The sequence below is a fragment of the Dendrobates tinctorius genome, unplaced genomic scaffold (assembly GCF_039654945.1).
Source record: "Dendrobates tinctorius isolate UK_male_01 unplaced genomic scaffold, ASM3965494v1 ptg000129l, whole genome shotgun sequence".
In the NCBI taxonomy this organism is placed as follows: Eukaryota; Metazoa; Chordata; class Amphibia; order Anura; family Dendrobatidae; genus Dendrobates; species Dendrobates tinctorius.
The window spans coordinates 33126853-33145091 of record NW_027361797.1 but is presented as its reverse complement, the minus strand read 5'-3'; the positions used below and the strand labels follow the sequence as shown (position 1 = coordinate 33145091).

Below are 18239 nucleotides of genomic sequence, written 5' to 3'. Positions count from 1 at the left end.
TCAGCTGTTCTTAACCGAAATATGGCAGTCAATCCGTAAAATTGCTAAAACCTTGTAGGTATTCTAAAGTGAAGTAATGAAAACCATCAAGTACTAAGATGAAACTGACTCTCAAGAGGACTGCCCTAGGAAGACCATCAATTATCTCTGCTGCAGAGGATAAGTTCACCAGAGTTACCAGCCTCATAAACCACAAATTGACAATACCATATATAACAGTACTCATAAATGATGCACAGATATCAAGTAGAAGACATATCTCAACATCAACTGTCCAGAGGAAATTGCAAGAAACAGACCTGCAAAGAAGACACTACTGAGGACTACAAACAAGAAGAAGAAGAGAATTGTTTGGGCCAAACAACACAAGGAATGAACATTAGATCAGTGGAAATCTGCACTGTAACCAACATTTTAGATTTTTATACCAACTGTCATTCATGTCTTTGTGAGATGCAGAAAAGATAAGTGGATGATTTCTCCATGTGGCCCCAACCATGAAGCATGCAGTGTGAGGTGTGATAGTTTGGGTATTCTTTACTGTTGACAATGTTGGTGATTTCAAACGCAAAGCACAAATATCCAGCATGACTATCACAACATTCTGCAATGACATGACAGCCCATCTGATTTGCACATAGTGGGACCATTATTTGTAATGCAACTGGACAATAACATCAAACCGAACTCAAGGTAATGTAAGGGCTATGTAACAATGAAGGAGAGGAACTGAGTGCGGTGTCAGATTAAATGGCCTCCACAACCACCCAACCTCAACCCAATTGAGATGGTTTTGCAAGAGTTGGACTGTAGAGTGAAGGCAAAGCAGCCAAAAAGTGTTCCCCAGCTTTAGGAACTTCTTCAAAACTGTTGGGCAACCATTAGAGGTGACATCTCATGAAGCTGACTGAGAGATTGCCAAGAATGTCTAAAGCTGTTAGCAGAATAAAAGGGGGAACTGTGAGAAATCTAAGATCTAACACATTCTGGTTTGTTTCACATTTCTTATACTCTTTATTTCCATATGTCCCCCTTTGTGGTAACTTCAGAACTGTTGAGAACCACAAGAGTAGTAGTGCTGTATTGGTGGGGGATTAATTACGTTTATTTTTTTTCACATGGTTCCCAGCTCTTATGCAACTTTCTACTACTGGACAACAACACTTTTTTAACACCTAAACTGGCCATAAGAAAGTAAAAAAAAATATCGTTATCTCCGGGACTGGTGCAAGTCCTTTGTTATCAGCATAGTCTCCTGAAGGTCACGTGGTATTGTTATATTATGTGACTGCCACAGTCAATCAGCAGCCACTGATCAGCTGCAGATTTTTATTATTGAAGTGAAGGTCTGCTGATTGACTGCTGGGAGACAGCGCTTGAAGGTCTGCTGATTGACTGCAGTGGTTACATGACATAACAATGACGGCTGGGAGAGTGCGCTGACATTTGGAGGTAAGTATATGTTGTTTTTTTTATTTGACTTTAGCTGTAAAAGAGATTGTCTAATAGTGGACAACCCTTTTAACATAACATAACAAGCCTACGCTAATGATTACTGCAGCACAAAATGGTATGCAAATTTGGACCTCCAGTCCCCATAATAATATGTAAAAGATTAAAGATGAGTACAACATTTTCGACCTATTTGGATGAAATAATAGGCGTCATTTCGACAATGACGAAAGCAGATTGAAGATATCATACCATGTTTCTGTTACATGACTCGATTACTAGAACTTATACTTTTCACTTGATTATCAGTTTCTATAAAATGTAAAGTAGATGTAATGAATAGTGGCAAAAGAAAAGGTCTCTGGTAAATTAAGAAAAGTCCTCAAAAAAAAGCCATCCTATTTTCAGCTCCTGATCCCATTTCTAAAGCCTTGGGCACCAATATCAGAGAAACAGCAATGGCTTATTCATTTTTATTAGATTGTGTAGAGGCTGAAAATCCTTTACATAAAAATAAGATTACTATGGATGTTATAGCCTCGATCCTTGAGGGTCAAACACAACATGAAATTGCTTCTTAAAGTGTTTCATACAGGCTACTTAAGAAGATAAAAATGGTTTAAGTTAATTGATGCTGAAGTGACTGTTCTTTATAATGTTGCCGCGCTACTGACTGAATTGCTTTTAGGACATTATGTTCCTTCTACAATGTACAGTCTTTTAGGTCTTTTATGCTATTTACTGCAAATCTTCTCAGCCTCACACAAGTGTAGGGAAAGGGATTTCAAGTTTCTGATACAACTATCATGCACGAGATTCAACTATTGAGAACCTTAATTACATTAAAAGTCAACAGAATATCCACAGGTTATACCATAAATGTCTAATAATTTGGGGGTCCCACCTCTGGAAATCGAATTCCTAAAGTATTCCTAAAGTTTTTGGAAAAAGAGGGGTCTATCAGGGTTTTGGCGGTTTCCAAAAAACTTGTATTGACTTAAATGTAGAGTCAAGCGTAACTTTCAATTAACTCTACATTAAAGGGAACCTGTCACCAGTTTTGTCCTGTGTCAACTTAAACTATCACCTTAATCAGCACCTATGCTGCAGTCCATCAATGGTTTCATAACCTGCTGACTCCCCCGGTATAATCCCCCCCAAAGCTTTTGAATTTCTCCCACGCTGTATGCTAATCCTGTCCATCGGGTCCGATGGGCGTGGTTTCTGCTGTCTCAATCCCTGATTCCGGCTTCTCTGTCCATCGTCTCGGCTGTTGATAGCTGTCCTTCTGCTTTAATTAACGTGGATGACGCCTTCTGCATCATCCACCTAACCAGGTGAAATCTTACACCTGCGCAGAGAAATTGCTGGCTTGCACCTGAACACTATGATCTGCCCTGTTGCATGCAGAGTCAAAAACATAACTGTAGGCGCAAACCAGCTATTTTTCTGCGCAGGCGTGAGATTTTGCCTGGATAGGTAGATGACGCAAAAGGCGTCATCCACGTCAATTACCGCAGGAGGAGGATTATCAGCAGCTGGGAGGAGGGATGGAAAAGCTAGGAGGAGGGATGGAGACTGAAGAAACCGGTCTCATCAGGCTCAGAACTTGAGGCTGCAGCTTCCAGAGATCATATCACAGCATACATGTCAGATATTTGTGATGTGCACGTGACACTTTGTAATACTTGCTCTTACTATTCAATAATTTGTGTTTATCTGACCAATTTACAATGATAAGAGGACATCAGATCGGACATAGACGAGGGAGCGCAATTCTGGGTGGAAATATCAGGATCTATAAATAAATAACATGGCATTAACACTAGCGTATTCGTCTAAATAATCCCCCTGACATTGTTTAATACTTCGTGACAACCCAGTGAATATGTGTTTTATGCTTGAATTGGCTGGTTAAAATGATAAAGGCATGCATTTTCACTCGAGCGCAGCGAAACTTCCCAATTATCCGTTGCCCTGTGTCCTTTCATAATGATACAGAAATTCTCTGCGAGATAATGGACGAAAAGGTTATCGGAATTGAGAGGAAAAGGTGATTGTAGCTGAAATGGAATTAAAATGGATTATTTAACATGTGTGCCGAATTCAACCAGTCAAATTATGACAACCAGCGGTCTGAGAGATGCGCAATGGCCTAGATTTAACGGAGCGTGTCGTGTAAAAGGAAAAAAAAATCTACTATGCAGAGAGAAAATATTCACACCCTGATCCTCCTGTGGTTGAGAATGGTAAGAGTGTTTAGATAGCTTTATAAAACTATAGACAATTGAGGGGGGAGGGGATAGGGAATCCTGCTTAGTCTCATCCCCTATGCTATTAGAGGGTAAAAATCTGTTAAATACTCCCTTTTTTCGAGGGAGAGAAAAACACCAAAAAATGCAAGGTCAATTTGATTTTTGCTATTGGGACCCAATCTATTTTCATACTCTATATACTACTACAGGGTCACGCACAGATATTACTTTAGGGTTGTTCATTTTCTTTCTTTCTAAGGTTTTGTCTGTTTAGGCCAGTGTGAACATGCTCCTACATGTTGCATGTATGCCAGCTTATACTCCAGTTCATTTCTTTCAGTATTACTTTAGGGCTGACCTAGCATCTTTATTTTTTTTTGGCGCCAGGCTTAATGAAGACAGGTCTGGAGTTAGTTACAGTACGTCAAATTTATTAAAAGGTACACATCTCTTAATGAATTAAACACATCTTTCCACTGTCATAAACCTGTGCCAGAAATGTTACTCCAGCTAAGAGCTGTCATAAATTTCTGATGTAATTTACGCTACCTTAGTGGCACAAATACCTATAAATTTGATGGGGGAACAACCCCTGTCCTGCCAGCTACAATCGCTTTGGAGGAGCTCTCCAGGACTGGTGTAAAACCACCAAATGGCGCAAATTTTTTATGCAACTACAAGTTGCACAAAAATCTTGCAACATTTCAAGGTGGTTTATGCAAGGATTTTGGAGAAAATACAGTAATGAATCAGGCCCAATAAGATTTGTATATTGTTCAGCCATGATTCTCAGGCCTGGTCATCTTGGGTGGGCACAGCAGGTGTAGAGGGTCTTTGTCTGATTAAAAAATGTATCACACGAGTGGAGAGAAGTTGGCACATAACAGTCACTTTTGCACCACTGGTAAAGAGTTGTAGCTATTGGAAGATCCTACTGTTCCTCCGGACATCCAGAATTTCATGGCTGCCTGAGGGATCTTGGTAGTATTCGTGGACTGACAAGTCAAGTGCCACAACCCAATGAAGTAAAATATGGTGAAACCACTATGACCTATATGAAGGAGAACTACCATCTGTTTTTGTTGGAGACCATTCCGCAATGGCAAGAGAATCTGAGACTGAGACCAGGTTGTGGTCAGCCAAAGGAATAAATTCCAGGAAATGCCTGTTATCCAATAGACTGTCTGTACATAGCAGTTAAAAGCCATCCTGTTCCTGGGCCATATTGTTTAAAGGGAATCTGTCAATAAGATCAATCCCCTAAACCATTTATTTGGGCATGTAGGTCAGTGATAAAAGCATTGGTATCTTTATATCCACTACTTGTTGATTGAATCCAGAGGAATTCATGATGTTCATGATAGGCAAATGAAGAGTTTAGTGCTTTATCACACCCAGAGCACTTAAAGAAACTCTGCCTCCTGAGGTTATTTCCATCATTAGCATATCTCTCTCTATCAGTAAAAGCTCAATGTGTCTTTCTGATTTCCTGATGTCACAGACAAATTGAGCTAACACTTGACAGAGAGTGAGGTGATAGCAATGGATATAATCTCAGGAGACAGAGCAGATTAGGTGCTCTGAGCACGACAAAGCACTTAATGTCTCATTTACATATTGCAAAAATTGTGGATTTCAATGGATTCAGCCAGTGGATAGTGGATTTAAAGGTCCATATGCATTTATCTTTCACTGACCCACATGTCCATATCAACGTGTATTTTGGGGGGGGGGGGGCAGGAGTTGATCTATCTTGCTGACAGATTCCTTTTACTGGATGCAATCAAATTTCAAAATGACCATGCACGTTGTCCCCTCCCACACGTTGTGCCCTATCCATGTTTTTCACAGCTAACACTCGTACCTATGATAATCTATGCACCCATTCTCGTGTCCATGATTTCTCATAGATCGAGAGGTCCTTGGGAAACTCATGAGGTCGGATCAAAATCAGCAATGCAAGTCAATTGGTCCATGCAAAAAAGTGGACCACACTTGGATGAAAGGAAAAGGTGGAGAAACTTTGTGTTTCTATTTTTCCACGTATGAGAAAAAACGGTTGACACTCGGACCACACTCTGAAAAATAATCGTTCCGTTTTTCTCGTATGTGGAAAAATTGGATGTCTAAATGAGTCCTCAGAATGTATCAGATTTCTGGGTTTTACCACTAGCCACCAAATAAATGTTTGAGTGCCGTACCTCCATCATTATGAGGCCTCTTTCTTTTCGAGCTCCTGTATAGGGTCTGAATTAGTTAAGAGGGGGTGTCTGATATCTGTCTTCATTTTGAGCTACATTCATTTCTCCCTGAGGACCCATCTCATAAGTTTACCGGTATGGCACAATTTGTCAATTACCGCAGTTGTACAATGTATAAAGAAACTTTGGAGAGCAAAAAAATGTTCTGGTGCGTAATAGTTCATGTAATATCTGGTTCATACAGTAACAAGCAGTGATATAGATTAGAATTGACAGGGAGATGCACATTATATCAATAGAAATACAAAATATGGGCGCAATTAATATATGTAAGATGGGGTTGATGAAAGCTAAATTAGTTTATTGACATTTCTAAAGTATTCCCCTAGTACAGAAATGTCTTGGACTGGTGATATATTCCCTTTAATGTAGGTTAATGAAGACGGGTATGCAGAGGCTCTGTATAGAGGCACATTAAAATGCACACCTTAGATCCATGTGAAGAGACTTCGTAAACTAATCGGCAGTCTCCATGGTTTCGTATAACACAGACACGGTATATATGTAACATACCTCGGCGGGGAGCAGCGTGTAGGAATAGAATCGCTTCATCTTCGTAACTAGATCATCATTGGAAAAGGTCACATATTCCACAAATTTCCTATTTAGAAGAAACCAGTCTGATCCACCATCTACAGTAATGCCTTCTGGGATCTTCCTGTCTCCAAGACGCCACATGTGGGTGTCACATTCGAGGAATAACCTGTCCAGACCTTGCTTTCTGATGAATCTGTAAGAACAAAGGAAGCAACAGAATATAAATCAAAATGCTCTATATTCCAAATGCTTTTTTAAAACAAAAAATGATATATATATATATATATATATATATATATATATATGTATATACTGTATATAACTATAAAAGAAGGCTTTTTCACATATTATATTGTAGTGTTCTTCTACTCTTCTCTTTGCTCAAAAGGGTCCTCTCAGAATAGAAAAAAAGCAAGAAAATGAAATTATGAATAAATTCTTAAATACCTTTAATTAGCAAATCACACTCGTTTTCTCTAGACAAGAAACCTGTTCTTGAGGGCTCGCTCACACGAGCATATAACTCGGACAAGTGCTATCCAATGTTTTATCGGCTAGCACTGCCACCAATCTTATACTATAGATAAGTGCTGATCTGATTTTTTTTCTACAGACCAATTCGGCAAGAGAAAAAAAAAAATCACAAAATGCTGTGAGTGGCTCCGCAAATTGGATCATGCACCCTCCCGATGAAGAAAGAGCGAAACGTGCATTGGGGCAGCGGAGACATCACAGCTACCCGTGGTCTGTACATGTAAGTGCACTACTTATTGATTGTTTGCTCATTCTTCTTTCTTGGGGAGATTTTACCTCATAATACACAAGAATATTTGATACGTATCTCTACCAGTATTTTCATATGTATGTGTTACCACTATTTACAACATTGTGTGATTCCCTGCATTGTGCTTAGAAGCCTCTGTATTTGCTTAATTTTGTAGATTTTAAAATTGTCTAATAAATAATGTTTTTAATGGGTTTAATATACTCTTTCTTTGAGGGTTCTTTTGCCCTTCTTTTTATTGGTGGTAATAATGCATACTGCAAATTTTGTCCCAGAAATGACACGGTTGAGATCCATTGCTACGCAATAATTGAAATCCTGTATGTGGAAAAAATCGTCTCCAACCCTGCAGATCTGCATGCCCTTAAAATCTTACTCAGTATAGGTTAACACCTGGTATACACATGGTACCCTTGCTATACAGTTTGTACCATAAGGCCTTATGCATATGGCAGGGAGTCTGCACTGAAGCGCACAAATACCTTATGTTCATTGTACTGCTGTATGGTATCTTAAAGCTAGCTAATAAAATGAATCCATCAGCAGATTGTGGCATGTAATCCGAGAGCAACATGAAGTAGGATCCCTGATTCCAGGGATGAGTCACTTACTAGGATGTGTTTTGCTGTTTTAATAAAATCAGTGATTTATCAGCAGTAGATTATCACTACAGGACTAGATGTCTTGTGCCTCCAAGTCCAACCACGCCCCCAGCACTGATTGGCAGCTTTCTGCCAATAAAAAATGTGAACAGAAAGATGCCAATCAGTGGTGTGGGCGGGGTTATACAGTGCTCAATATTTTGAGATCTGCTTGATCTGCAGCAGATAAAACCGTGATTTTATCACAAGTGTTGCACCCAATAAATGTCACGTGGACCCGTCCTGTGTAACGCGACCAGCAGGCTGGTAACTTAAACAACAAGACACGGCATGTGAAACTGTCCTGCGTGACACGGCCCGCAGGCCGGTAACTAAAACAACAAGACACGGGGAAAGGGGAAACAGGTACAATGGTGGGCCCGGTGATAGGGAACGGGGACGTGGAGACCTCCTGCACTCCCCTGAGTCAGTGTCCCTCACACTCCTAACGTTCCCTAGGCCGGTTACATACCGGGCGCCGATCAGGATACCTGTCACCCTAGCACACCCTATACCTATCCCTTGCTAGGGAGCTGGGTGATGCAGGCACTGGCCCCACCGCTGTACTAATACACACCAGGGAAAAATACAGACAGGGGAACACCACTTAGCTTTGCTCTGTTGCTCTTGCTCCCAACAACAGGGTCCACGACCAGAATGCAGCTTTCCTCCTGAATAGCTGCCACCAAGCTCTGCCAGAGCTGCAAGGAAATCCCCTCTGACTCCTTCCACATCAGGGCTCTGACTGAGCTGCCAGGACCTCTCTCTAGATCCTTCCTCCACCAAGGATGATTGAAATGAACACTATCACCAACAGTGATTGCAACACCTGACACTCTTTTATAGGTAAGAGCCAGCAATCACACCTGCTTTATCATCATATGCAACTAAACTAAAGAAACCAGAATGCAATGACACTCACCACCACCGGGGCAAACTAGAACAAAAGACACCACTGTGTAATAATCCTAATGGTCACCGGGGGGGCAAAACCAAACTTAAGCACACAGCTTAAGGAAAAAAAAAGGTTACATGCGCTTTTATCTGTCATGATCCAGCATGGATCATGACAATAAATTACTTAATCAGAAGTATCTGCCCCTACATCATCCTGCTGTTAGATTACAAAACCAAAACACGCTGATAGATTCCCATGAAAAACACAGATCGGTGATGCAGCTGTATGCATGAGCCTTAATAGGGTACTGTACCAAAAGAGCTAGGGAGTAAAAATATTGCTATAGGGTATCCAGTGGTTACAATATAATGGTGCCGGGTACTTGTTCACCTGATGGGGTTGTGGAAATACAACAATCTTAAAGCATCAATCCCATCAATCCCATCTGCTGCAAGACGATGGGTCACAGGACCAGGAGGTGGTTTCAACTTCTTCCTCAGGATAGTGGTTGCACCCCGAGGAAGATATAGGATAACTTCGAAACGTGTAGATATCAAAACTGCAATTCTTTCCTCCTATGTGATCTGGGTCCTTTCCATGAGAATTTACTAGCGCTGAAAACCACTCTTTTAATGGGGTATTCCCATCTTGTACATTTATGGCACATCCAGGAGATAGGTCACCAATGTATGGTAGATGTATTCACACCCATGGAACCTGCGTTAATTTCGAGACCAGGGCCCAGCGCTCAGTAGACAGGCTGTCCCCATACAAAGGAACTGAAGGAATTCTGATCACCTCTCCACTGACAGCAGAGAGTGTCAAGTGTCAAAACCCCATTGGATGGACCCCAGTATACCATACACTTAGTTACTAGAACATTCGTCAACCCATGTAATGGAATTACTGTAATCCAATTACAGCTCCATTTCATTTTAGATATTCCCCTGTAAGAAGAAAAAAACAAAAAAAACTCCCAAGCCTCCGCACTGTCTACCATTATCACAGTATCTGGCACAAATAAACAAAAAGTACATTACATAGTTATTTAGAAATAAAATAATGTCTGAGTGACAGGAAAATAACACATTTGCGGCGTAACCTTCCAGTAATTGTAACTCAAGAATTGTCATTGGCACTGAAGCAAAATACAATCTTAGATGTAAATAGGAGGACTCATAAGTCACAGTTCCTTGCGAGGAGAACGGGAGGTGCCGAGGCGGCTTTTAATACCAACAGTAAAATCTCAGGCAATAATGGATAATTTTAGACTTGCTGCTTGGTAATTACAATTATAATAATATGTACTTATCTACGAGCGCTCGGAAAAGTGAAATTACTTCTAATTTCTGTTTGCATTTGTCGCCTTTTCCTGGTAGAATTCACTGCTTTGAATTTATTGCATGCAAAGGATAAGCTGATGAGCCAGCAAAGTGCAAAGCACCGGCCGAAGAAACAGAATGAGGCGATCTCCTAAAAATGAGGCTTGTCAATATAATGTATTTCAATTTCGAGTTTCCTTTAGAAGAGATGTCATCTCTTTGATTTTTTTTTTGATGTTGTAGTTATATTTTATTTTGGAAAACTTCAAGACACAACCTTCCAGTGGTATCTGTACCGAACAACAGTTTGTGCTTTATGGCGGCTCAAACTCTTCAGTAAATTCAAAGTTGGTGGGATATAGACCCTTACCCTAAGACCAGGGACTATCAGATCTATACCACCGTCTACCGTAAATTAGACTGTGGATGGCAATGGCTCTAGTCTACCCTGCATTATCTCCGACTCCGACTTATTTTATGAGGTTTATGTTTCAGTTGTAAACCACTTTACGGGTATACCTATATGCATAGGAGTTACATATCAAATAAAAAATATAGATTGGAATGAACGTACTAACAATAACTGAGAGGTACAGAAAGGAGAGGGCCCTGCCCTCAATAGCTTGCAGTCTACAGGATAACGGGGAAGGAGACAGTAAGTTGGGAGGTTGCGGCAGCTCCGACGGTAGAGAGGTGGTAGCAGGGTCATTGTCGGCTGTAGGCTTTCTTGAAGAGATGAGTTTTCAAGTCCTTTCTGAAAGGTGCGAATGTGCTGGATAATTGGAAATGTTTGGCCACAGAATTCCGGAGGATGGAGGATATTCAGAAGTCTTAGAGGCGACTGGGTGAAGAACATACGCATGAGGAGGAGAGAAGGAGGTCTTGGGAGGACCAGAGATTATGTTTGGGACAATCACGGGAGATTAGTTCAGAGATATATGGAGGATACAGATTATAGACAATGTAGGTCAATGTCAGCAGTATGAACAGGATACGTTGAGGAATTAGGAGCCAATGAAGGGATCTGCAGAGGGGAGAAGCAAGAGGAGAGGTGGATTACTAAGGCAGCAGAGTTAAGGACGGACTGGTGAGGTACGAGACTGTTAGCAGGAAGGCCACAGAGGAAGATATTGCAGTAGTCGAGGCGCAAGATGAGGGCATATACACGAGTGCTCGGTTTAGCAGAGCATTCATGTGTTTTCAACAGGAGAGGGGAGAAAGGCGCTGCTAGACTGGTTTTCAGCAGCTTATCTCTCCTGATAACAAAAGTATTGAGTGTTGAAATTCTAATTGCCCAGTCTTTCTTTCACTCAAAATCATCTGTAGGGGATGTGAGATGAGTGCGCGATACTGCTGAAATCGGCAGGTGCGGTTGACTTTCATCTAAATTTCATTTAAAAGAAAATTAAAAAAAGAAAGACAACTCAAAAAATAAAATGTATAGAGAAAAATTTGAAATGTAAAAAGGAACAAATTATTCCAGAAAAATGATGAACAGGGGCGAAAGTGTTATTCAAAGAAGGTGTAGCAACTAGCAAGTAGGGATGAGCGGGCCCGTAGAAGTTCAGGTTCTGGTACCTGACCTGAACTTTAGTCCAAAGTACGGTTCGGGAAGCAGTACCCTGAATCCTACTGAAAACAATGGAGATCCAAAACTTGGTTTTGGCAAAAAAATTCTCTCTATTTCTCTTTCTCTCTGCAACAGACTTCCCCCCGAAACTCCGTTCATTGTAACAGACTTCCCCTGGAACTCCGTACATTGCAACAGACTTCCGCTGGAACGCCGTACATTGCAACAGACTTCCCCAGGAACTCCGTACATTGCAACAGACTTCCGCCTGGAACTCCATACATTGCAACAGACTTCCCCAGGAACTCCGAACATTGCAATGGACTTCCCCCGGAACACTGTACATTGCAACAGACTTCCCCCAGAACGCCGAACATTGCAACAGACTTCCCCCAGAACTCAGAACATTGCAACACACTTCCCCAGGAACTCTGAACATTGCAACAGACTTCCACTGGAATTCCGAACATTGCAATGGACTTCCCCCCGGAACACTGTACAATGCAACAGACTTCCCCCAGAACTCCGAACATTGCAACACACTTCCCCCGGAACTCCGAACATTGCAACAGACTTCGCCCGGAACACTGTACATTGCAACAGACTTCCCCCGGAACGCTGAACATTACAACAGACTTTCCCCGAAACGCCGAACAGTGCAACAGACTTCCCCCAGAACTCCGAACATTGCAACAGACTTCCGGGAGAAGTCAGTGTTCTGTGTCTAATGCCGGACACTGAGTGTCCAGTACAAACCCCGAACTTTTAAGTTCGGGTTTGCTCATCTCTAGTAGTAAGGTTTTTGAGTTTGCTCCAGTTTGCCAATGGGAAAAGTGCCATAAATTCATTTTTTTTTTGCATATGGATAGTCACATGAACCATAAAAAGTAAAAGCTAGGTTTATGCTAAATGAAAAACAAATCAAATAAGATGCTAGTTTCTTATAATTTATTCCCTTTCAGATTGTTATAGAAGCACTGGCTTATACTAATTCACACCTAAACTGAAATATGTACATAACAGTAACGGAACAATACAGATCACATATATTATATGTCCGTCAAAAGCAAAAATGGTAATGAATTGTATTACCCCTCCCCCAACAATATTCTTTTTACACTATATTCTATGTTGGATGAGCTGTATTACACAAAAACACGGCCTCAGTATAAATTGTCTTGTTGCTAATATGTTGCTAATGAGTTTCATGTCTGAATGCATGCTGACCTTACAGTTTGCCCCTAATTTGTGATTTGTACACTGGGAGTGACATAGGACGCAGCATGGAAGGCGATGCAAGGGGTGATAATTAATTATAATGACAAGGATTGACATATATATCTCTCAGAGGATCACTTCCCAGCCCACATCAATAACCCACAATTGTATATTCTGCTGGCGTAGACTGGAGAAGAATTCTTACACTCCTATGTAGATAATAAAGAGGGGCACCAATACGGGCTTTTTTCTGCAATTTTAATTTTGGCTTCAACTGGGCCACATATGACGGACTGGGGTTTAACGAATGGTTCAATCTCTAGTTTTAGTGTATACTATTGGGCTGTATGATACGGCATCTGTCCAATGAGTTATGGAACATCAAGAAAAGGCAAGGTGACTAGTGATGAGCGAATGTGCTTGGATAAGGTGTTATCTGAGCATGCTCGGGTGCTAACAGAGTGTCTTCGGCGTGCTCGAATACTATGGTCAAGTCCCCACGGCTGCATGTCTCGAAGCTGTTCTATATGCCACAACACATGCAGGGATTACCTGTTTGCTAGGCAATCCATGCATGTGTTACAACAGTCGAAGAGCCGGGAGACATGCAGCCGCAAGGACTCGAACATAGTAGTCGAGCACGCCGAAGATACTCTATTAGCACCCGAGCATGCTCGGATAACACCATATCCAAGCACGTTGTTCATCACTAAAGGTGACCAAAGAGGTGTATACACGGACCTGTAGTGGTGCAGCACAGACTAGCAGACAAACGTCAATGAAAAAATAGTTATCATGCATTATTTCTATATTTTTTACTTTCTTTATTTTTTGCTTTTTTCGTTTGTTCCCAGAACCGCTATTACAGAAAATAGCAATTGTGGCTCAGTGATTGCTGAGGTTATTTGTATTTTTTTTTTTGCAGAATTTTCCCTACGTTAACTACAATGCGTTTCACAAAGCCATGAAGAGTAGGTGATTCTGTCAGTTTTGGAACGCATCGGCACAATTTTTTGATGCGTATTGGCGAGCTGTTCTACCTGCCGCAGATTTTAAAGTAACAGGCTGTTTTACCATCATTTTTCCATCCTTACCACAACTTATATCCATCACGTCTAAGAAATAACTCGAAGCATCCCAGGTAAATCATCACATTGACAACACAGTTAAAGGATCTGTCCAGGCTCTATGTGACTGTAGACTTGTGAATTCTCACAATGCGCTGTCAGGATTTGCCGACTTGCATATTTTCAGACACATTCAGACTAGACGTATTCAGCCTCACTCAATTCACTTGCATTGAGAAAGGCTGAGCACGTTTAGTCGACATGTGACTGCATATACAGTATGCAAATGCACTCGCTTCCGCCATTGTAAAATCCTACCAGCACACACTGCGGGGATTCAGAAGTCTGCAGTCACATAGGGTGACTGCAGACTTGAACCTCAAGCCTCAGCCCTTTTTCAGTAAGTACAATCTTTTACATTGATCTTCCTATGAGATATACTACATAAAAATTTCCCTCTGTTATCTCCAAATTTGAACTTTTTTCATTTTGCTGTTCATAGGTTGATGCCAAACGCTTAACTGTCATACAGCATCCTTGGACAAATATGTGCAGTGCTTACAAGTTCTTTCATACTGAGCTTGTAAACACTGTACAGAGACTGTCAAGGATTGTGGGAGAGCGCTGTTAGCTCCTAATCACAGCCAGCATCAATCCCATTGAGATCCTATGATACTGCAGAGGTGAAGCTGCATCATATAGCAGCATCAAGAATGCACAATTGGGCGAGAAATGCAATGATGCTTCTGGCCTGAACTGTCAATCAATCATTAATGCCAGCCCCCTGGAGATCATATAGTTGGGAGAATAACCCTTGAAGGCAGGAGCTTGCACCTAAATGAGGAATCTTTTTCGGCATAGGACTCTCTTTCCAAGAGGACAATCCTTCATGATATATCCAACTGTGCGAACCTCTGCAAATCTAGCAAATGTGCATAACTTACAAAAGATCTATAGATATACACTATTGATTTTGCATTGGGGCCCAGTACACAGAAGTTAAATCTCTGAGGAAAAAATAGTTATTTTTCCAACTAGGAAAACAAAAGACTCATAGGGTTACTTATAGAAATTAGGAAAAGTCTTAGGGTCGCAAAAAAAAAGAAATCACATAAAAGAGAACTAAGCCGGCAATTTCGGGGGCATTAGCCAACCATCAAATAACAATGGGTTGGAGCTGAACGTGTTAAGCATAGGCCTGCATGATAGGTGATTATTGGATTGAGACAGTAGGGGGGAAGGGGCAGAAAAAAAGAGAGGTATATAAAGGAAAAGTGCGGGAAAGGTGTCATTTTAGGGGACCACAAAGTCAAGAGAGATGGCAGTCGTTTCGCCAAAAGTTATCTAAGGTGTCTACGAACCGTAAAGGTGTTGTCCACTAACCCCTTATTAATGGCCAAGCGAGGTGAAAAGAAAAAACAAAAACTGATAGTCAACCCCATGTACTGGCCCTACTCCTCCATACACAGCCAGGCTTCAGAGGAGCGATGCACCCAATAAGTGGCCACTGATCGGCTGCAGCGTTGACATTTTGTCCTTACAGAAAAACACTCAGTAACCACTTATTACCTGCAGCACTCAATGACGCTGCCAGATGTTGATCCCAGCAGACCGATAGGAGATGCTATGCTGAGAATGGAGGAGTGGCATCGGCATCAATCTGTGAGGTGAGTATCCTGGGACCATTAATAATAATAATACGTAATGAACACTTATTAGTGTCCGACGGAGTTGAAAAGAATAAAAGTAAAATTGATACTCAACCTCCTGTACTGGTTCTGCCCCACCATACTCAGCCCTGCGTCATAAGAGTGGTGCACTCAATAAGTGGCCACTGATCGGTTGCAGCATTTACACGTTGACTGGCAGATGTTGATCCCAGCAGACCGATAGGGGATACTACGCTGAGTATGGAGGCGCTGTGTCAGTGCGGGGGGTATCATTTTGCTTTACCTCCTGTGCCCATCGGTTGCTGTTGGCAGTGTGTTGGTTATCAGTGGTAAGATCCCCTCTTTCATGCTTTTCTATTGATTTATTTCTCATAAACTCACACTCTTATTTTTTTTCTCTAGCAGCTTCCAGTAATATAAATATGACGTTCTCACGGGCAAGGCCTGCCCGGCATGGGTTAATAGCGCAATAATTAATGAGCAATGAGGCTGTGTCAGGCTTAATGTCCCATTACCGCAGTCAGGACCATGAAAAGGAATGGCATACGCGGAGCCACTTGCTCTGATGCTAATTACTCTATAACACCGGCTACGTGTCACCGCCATACTGTGTTGGGTGAAATGTAACGCTGCATTTTATGCGATGTGCTGCAGACGCAGTGCCGTTTACCCCTCAGCTGTTATTAAAACATCCGGGGGCTTCTATAACAAATGGCCTCCGTGCTCCGCTATGTAACAATCATATCACTTGGTGGCACGACTGTACAAAATGCCGAGGATGTTTCTAGAAAGCATAATACCGCATTAATCACCTCACGGAGAGCAATGAGGAGAAATCAAAGCGTTCTCCTGTTTGTCACACGAGGCAAAGTGACTGCTGGAGACGAGAGTAGTCATTTATTTCCAGAATTCCATTTATTATTGAGACAATCTGGCCCTTATTTATCAAAGCCGAAGACTGAAAGAACTAGGCCTTGTGGTCCACAGCAACTAAGGAGAACGCAAGCGGCTTCGACTGGTTGCTATGGACCACAAGGCCCGTGTCTCTGTGAGACAGTTTTGATAAATGAGGCCTAGTTGGGCAAATCGGATCTGTTTGTGGTTCAATTTTTTGTCAAATCAAAGTGAATAAGTGAAATATTCATTTTTTTGTTCTATAGGCTGGAGAGCCCATGGACTGGGCCTCTAGAAATGGATTATTATATATTCTCTCAAATGCATGTTTGTGGTAGCTCCTTATAGCTAATACACCTATTTTATACAAAAATTTGTTTTTTTTGCCTTTTTTTATACTGCTTTTTACCATTTTTTTTCTTACATTTTATGTATCTTATTTGAAATTTACTTATGTATTTAGTTATTGGACTAAAAGATTTGTGCTGCTTGCGTCCAGCATCCAGTCCAGTCCTCCATGTTGGCGTCCAGCATCCAGTCCAGTCCTCCATGTTGGCCGGACTAGTGCAGTCTTTACCTCTGTACCGGGCATACCCAGGCACCACAAATCCTTTTGCTCAATCTTAGGTGTACGTTCCCATAATGAGCTTTTAGTGAGCTTTTGATGCCGTAGAATTTCTGCACCTATTATGTAAAATTAGGTTACTCAAGGTTTTCCATTGCCTTTTTGTGTGCAGTCTTTAACGTGTTTTTATCCCGTTTTTGACACTGTTTTTGGTCCAGCATTTACAGTGTTAAACTGGAACCGATTGCTGCCGGTGGAGGCATATGCTGGTTGTATCACACAGCTGGCACCCAACCTGTGTGAAGCAAGTTTACCTCCTGTGCTCCCTGCCCACACCCTGACCCTGACTCTATGACCTACCTACACATCAATCATGGAGCGTGAAGGGGTTCATAAATCTCCTCTAAGGCTATGTCCACACGTTGCGTTTTTGATGCGTTTTTTTCCCGCAGGCAAAACCTGCTCTCTTGGCAGCATTTTTTGCACCACCCATTGCTTTCAATGGGTGAAAAACGCTGAAAGAAGTGACATGCTGCATTTTGCCAAAAAAACAAGGTATTGCACAAAATACTAAGAGTAAAAAAACAAGCTGTGTGCATGAGATTTCTGAAATTTCATAGACTTCACTGGTACAGTAAAATGTAGCTGAAAATTTGCATTATGAAACTGCATTAAAAAAACGATGCAAAAAACGCAACGTGTGAACACAGATCTGGAAAATATTGCATAATTGAGACGCTAAGGAGCCGATTTGGCATTGTACGGGGCCAATCTTAATGAATGACCCTCTGGAGTAGGTTACGCCGAATCCATTAAGAAGTGCGCGTCACAATGAATTCATAGCATCTTTTCAGTAGTATGCGATTCTGTGCATTTTGCCAAAAATGTTACTGCAGTCAGGGACTGGAGTAACAAACGCCAACACATTTTTAGGATTTTACCGCCAGGCGTCGTCCTGTCCCGCCTCGGATCCTCCCCAGTGCCACCCATTTTGGTGGAGCTGCTTCAAACAGCATGGAAACATCAAAAGTTGCTGAACTTTTGCACGACATTTTACGCCAGTTTTCATCCCACAAGTATAATACAAAGCTGAAGACAGTACATT

General features: G+C 41.5%; 1 protein-coding gene across 1 annotated transcript in view; it reads right to left on the bottom strand.

Annotated features, from left to right (window-relative positions):
* Positions 1 to 18239, bottom strand: part of XYLT1 (xylosyltransferase 1) — a 378224-nt gene that overhangs the window by 60481 nt on the left and 299504 nt on the right. Inside the window, exon 6 of the mRNA XM_073542934.1 lies at positions 6482 to 6698. Coding sequence (XP_073399035.1) covers positions 6482 to 6698 — 217 coding nt within the window. The remainder of the gene's footprint in view (positions 1 to 6481; positions 6699 to 18239) is intronic.